At 49.1% G+C, this 5,006-nt stretch overlaps 1 protein-coding gene across 1 annotated transcript; it reads right to left on the minus strand.

Moving 5' to 3' along the window:
- Positions 1–65: 65 nt before the first annotated feature.
- LOC116465087 (multidrug resistance-associated protein 1-like) lies at positions 66–956 on the minus strand. The gene has a single exon (XM_032754275.2). The coding sequence runs from the start codon at positions 869–871 to the stop codon at positions 581–583; it is 291 nt and encodes a 96-aa protein (XP_032610166.1). The 5' UTR covers positions 872–956; the 3' UTR covers positions 66–580.
- Positions 957–5,006: the final 4,050 nt, after the last annotated feature.

The following is a 5,006-nucleotide window of genomic DNA, read 5'->3' on the forward strand; positions in this document are numbered from 1 at the left end:
GTCTACAGGCACACACCACCATGACAGGCTACTTTTTTTTTTTTTTTAAGAGAGATTGGGGTCTTTCTAAGTTGCCCAGGCTAGCCTGGAATCTCTGACTTTAACGGATCCTCCTGCCTCAACATCTGAAAGTACTGGGATTACAGGCGTGGGCCATGACATCTGGCCCACAAGATGCAGGTGTGGGCCATGACATCTGGCCCACAAGATGACAATCTCATACGGTTTAGCTTAGTATTAGGAAATTGCTTCTGACACACATCACCCAGGGGTGCATGATCACCTGCAGACGGGAACAGCGGTATGAAGATGCTCAATAGCAGAGTCTGTCGCTGCACTCTTGCATCACTAGGATGACAGTTAAAGGGAAGCACTTGCAGGGCTTTCTGACTCCAGAAGAGCTGTGTCCCTGCACTTACATGCCCTGGGCACTGCATGTCTACAGTGCCGCTGTCTGCTTCGAATGATTCATCTGTCCTCCGCGCTCATCAAGCCTCTCCATCCTTTCTGCAAAGGCCGAGGTTTGGCTTTATACGCAGCTCAAGGTGTGAGGAAGAGATCGAGGCAAAGGGACAAGGTGCTAAGGTGGCCTCCTCCGCCCCCTCCTGCAGGCCCACCACGCCCACCTGTTGGCCACGATGCTGGGGTAATAGCCCTTCTGGTTCTCGTCCACCTTCAGGTCACTCTGGCGGATGAAGCGCTCCTGCTCCTCGAAGGCTCGAATGACGCTGACCCCCAGCAAGGTCTCGTTGAAATGGGAATAGACCGGGGAGTGGCTGACCGACTCGAGGCGCTTCAGCTGCTGGGAGGAGGCCACGTAGAACCTCTGGGGTAGAGAACAGACGCGGGGAGTTGATGAAGGTTCTCTCATGCCATCCTCCCAGGGCAGGGCTGTGCTGGAGAAAGTCTAGACGTAACCGATACCTCCAGGAGGCAAATTGTTAGAGCCGGGCTGCCCTCACAGGGGTGCCCACTCACCTGGTGAACCACAGGCACAGCACCACCAATGGCAAGGACAGTGACAATAATAGCTCATGCTTATACAAAGCCCACAGCCCCAGGCATCGTTCTAAGCATTTTTACAAACATCAGTTCATTCAATCCTCACAAAAAACCTGAGGTGCTCATTCCTATATGTGATGGGTAAACTAAGGCACAAAGAAGCTAGTTAATCTCCTCCCCAAGGTCACGTGGCTAGCAAGGGGCAGAGCTGGGATTCAAACCCAGGCCATCTGGGCTGCAAAGTGCTAACCTCTACCCTGTACTGCCTCTCTGAAGCCTTTCACCTCTAGGGTTTTCTGGAACCAGCAGTGTGGTTTTCGGCATAGCCTTTGAGGTCAACGAGACCTCAGTTCAAATCCTGACTCAACTACTGACTGGCAATATAAACACGACTAACACTTTATTTCTCTAAGCCTCAGTTTCCTTATCTGTAAAATGGGAACAACAAGGCTTGCTCGGCCGGGTGTGGTGGCTCATGCTTGTAACACCCGCACTTCAGGAGGCAGAGGCGGGAGATCACTTCAGGCCAGGAGTTTGAGACCAGCCCAGACACATGGCAAAATGCCATCTCTACAAAAATAAAAAATTACTAAGAAACAAAACAAAACAAAACAAGACTTGCTTCACGGGGTCATTGTGAGGGTGACATATAAGAATTACAGTCTTACATGTGATGCGTATTTGCGTGGACACATTATTTCATAAATCATATAGATATACATGATGTCACTAAGCACTGTGCCTGGTAATACTAAGTGGAACCGTAGGAAATGGCTATTTCTATAGATAAGAAATGAGTATTAGCAGTTTCATATAGTTTGACCTAACAGTAAGCACTCAGTTAGCTGGTGACTATTGTTAACATTAAGTGACAGAATTCCGCCTGTTGATCACATCCCCTCAGGAGTGACTGTGTCCATGCAATGGCCGGTTCCAGCACACTCAGGCCAGCTGAGACGCCCATGAGGATAGGGTCAATCTCGTCACCCCCCTCCTTCGATGGCCTCCCAGGGCTGTTAGAGTTGCCAACCATGCTTCCCTCAACTCATCTCATCCTGTAACTCTCCCCACTTCTTTCCCTGCACACAGGCCGCCTTCCTCCGCCACCATCCCCATCCCATCCAGGCCATTCCTCATCACCCAGCAGATGGGAGCACAGATGTCACTTCCTTGGGAAGCCCTTCCCATCCTCCAACATGAGCACCTTCTCCGGGCTTCAGTGTCCCAGCTCCTAGGCTACGATGATACGTTTCACAAGCAGCTCCACCCACCCTCGCAGGCAGACACTTCATCTGCTCTGCCTGCCCCAACCCGGCATTCAGCCAGTGCCAGGCACCAAGACCCTCCCGATAAGTCTTGTTAGATTCAGAACAAAAGCCAACCACCTTCTGGAAGCTTTGTGGAGCTGTGGATCAGAGGCTGCACCAGCCATTTGAGGACACTGCGCTCTCCTAGCCTAGGTTTTTCTCATCTGTGCAAAAGGAACTGGTGAGCCCGGGGTTCCTGATTCCACAAGGTGCCTACAATTGCTTATCAACAGCAGAGCTGGGAAAACTAACAAAGGGTTGCTAGGAACTCAGCCTCCCTGCGTCCTGCCCTGGGCCAGGTGTACTGGGCTGCTTTGGGGCAGAGTCCAACAAAAAGCATCAAGAGCAGCAGGTGGCTTTTACGAGGCCTCTGTGGTTGGCAGCTTCTTTCTGGGTGGCGGCACGGGCGTTAATTGGAACCCACAGGTGGAGAGCCTTCTGAGGCCCCAGAAGCTCTGTAAGTGAACCCAGGCACCATACAACCCCACGCAGCCTCAGAATAACTGTCCTGCCAATTCCTGGAATGTGGATCAGATATAGTTTCTTCTCTCTCCCACCACCTCCCATGAAATCCAGACCCCTCTGCATGGCTGAAGGCCCAGGTGTTCTGCCCCATCTTACCCTGGACCACATCTCCTTCCTCTCTTACCAGCTTGCTTTCTGAACAGTCCAGGTGCAAATCTCTCTCAAGTGTGTTACCTGTTCAATTTCCTCCACTTGCCACTGCCTCTGAACCTTATTTACTGGAAAAATCTAACCTGAGAAGAATATTTGTTCAGGAATTATCTTATTTTATTTTTTAAGACAGAGTCTCGCTCTGTCACCCTGGCTGGAGTGCAGTGGCACAATCTCAGCTCATTGCAACCTCTGCCTCCCAGGTTCAAGCAATTCTCCTGCCTCAGCCTCCTGAGTAGCTGGGATTGCAGGCACCCACCACCGTGCCTGGCTAATTTTTGTATTTTTAGTAGAGATGGGGTTTCACCATGTTGGCCAGGCTGGTCTCAAACTCCTGACCTCAGGTGATCCACCTGCCCTGCCAATCTGATGTTTTTTTGAGACAACTCGCCTTGTCACTGAGGCTGAAGTGCAGTGGCACAATGTCAGCTCACTGCAACCTCCGCCTCTGAGGCTCAAGTGACCCTTCCACCTCAGCCTCCCAAGCAGGTGGGACTACAGGTGCACGCCACCACACCCAGTTAATTTTTGTATTTTCTGTAGAGACCAGGTTTTCCTGTGTTGCTCAGGCTGGTCTCGAACTCCTGGGCCCAAGCGATCCTCCTGTCTAGGCCTCCCAAAGTGCTGGGACTACAGGCATGAGCCACTGCACCCGACCAAACTTCATATAAATGAAATCTCACAGTACCTACTTTTTTTTGTCTGGCTTCTTTTGATCACTATAACATCTGTGAGATAAACCCAAATTGTTGTGTATTAGCATTTCATTCCTTTTTACTACTCAACCATAAATTGTATAATTACATCACAATTTATTTCTCCACGGTCCTGTTAATGGACATTTGAGGTGTTTTCGGTTTGGGGCGATTATGAATCAAGATGCTGAGAACATTCTAAGCACTGCCTTTGCTCTTTTTTTCTTTTTCCCTATACACTTAGGAATGAGATTGCCTGGTGAGAGGATAAATGTAAATTTAGCCAAAAGCCATTAAAAAATTGTCATATAATCTCAACCCTTAAAAAGACGATGTTTTCATGTATCTGCCTCCCTTCCAGTCCTGCCCACATGCATTATGCATTTCATCTCAGTGATAACAACAGTGCACCTAGAACTTCGTCCTTTGCTGAAATCATTTCCTTTGTTGTTGAAAAATAAAACCCTTGGTGCTCCAACAGCTGCATCTTCTAATTATCCCTGCTCAAAGCCACATCCCTCCACGGTGTACCCAAGGTCCTGCTATTGGCAGACATTTAAGTTGCTTTCAACATTGCATTTGGCCTGTTTTGTTATTTTTGAGTCTTTCAGGAAATTTTCCAGCTGGCGTATGAACACAGATAACATTTTTGGTAAATGCAAAAAAAAAAAAAAAAAAGCTGGCACCAATTTCAAGGGGATATAATGAGACTCCGGGAACTGGACCTACTCTCTCTGATTCCGTCAGTGTTCGTTCTCATCAATCATTGGGCCATGGTGTGGTGGGGCGCAGGGGCCGGATGACTGAACTAAGGCCCCCTGGACGCCACCTGAACAGCTGTGCAGCATGGTTTGAGATATGGTGTGCCTCATGGTTTCTTACTCTTGTTTTGCATTGCAGCTGGAATGCTCCCATCTAAACAACCCATTCCTACTGGCAATTGTGCTGCAGTTAATCCTTTAGGGGTAATGGCAGTTTTGGAATTGGACAGACTTGAGGCTGCACTCTCAGCTCTCCCACTTAGCAAGATGCTCCACCTGTCAATTGAAAACATGATCTATCCTGCGATATCCTAAGAAACCACATGTGTTCAAAGAACAAAGAACATACAACCATTTCTGCAGAAGGGATGCAGCAGAGACACTGACTGCCTACACAATTTCTCCTTCTTTCCCAACAGAAACTTCTTTATTTTTTTTGAGACAGAGTCTTGCTCTGTCGCCTGGGCTGGAGTGCAGTGGCACAATCTTGGCTCACTGCAACCTCCACCTCCCGGGTTCAAGCAATCTCCTGTCTCAGCCCTCCGAGTAGCTGGGACTACAGCCAC

This window comes from Hylobates moloch, unplaced genomic scaffold, assembly GCF_009828535.3.
Source record: "Hylobates moloch isolate HMO894 unplaced genomic scaffold, HMol_V3 SCAFFOLD_2944, whole genome shotgun sequence".
Taxonomy (NCBI): Eukaryota; Metazoa; Chordata; class Mammalia; order Primates; family Hylobatidae; genus Hylobates; species Hylobates moloch.

Bases quoted from the DNA above. Each gene is read 5' to 3' on its own strand.
- LOC116465087 (XM_032754275.2), bottom strand. From the start codon at position 871: ATGAGAGAACCTTCATCAACTCCCCGCGTCTGTTCTCTACCCCAGAGG.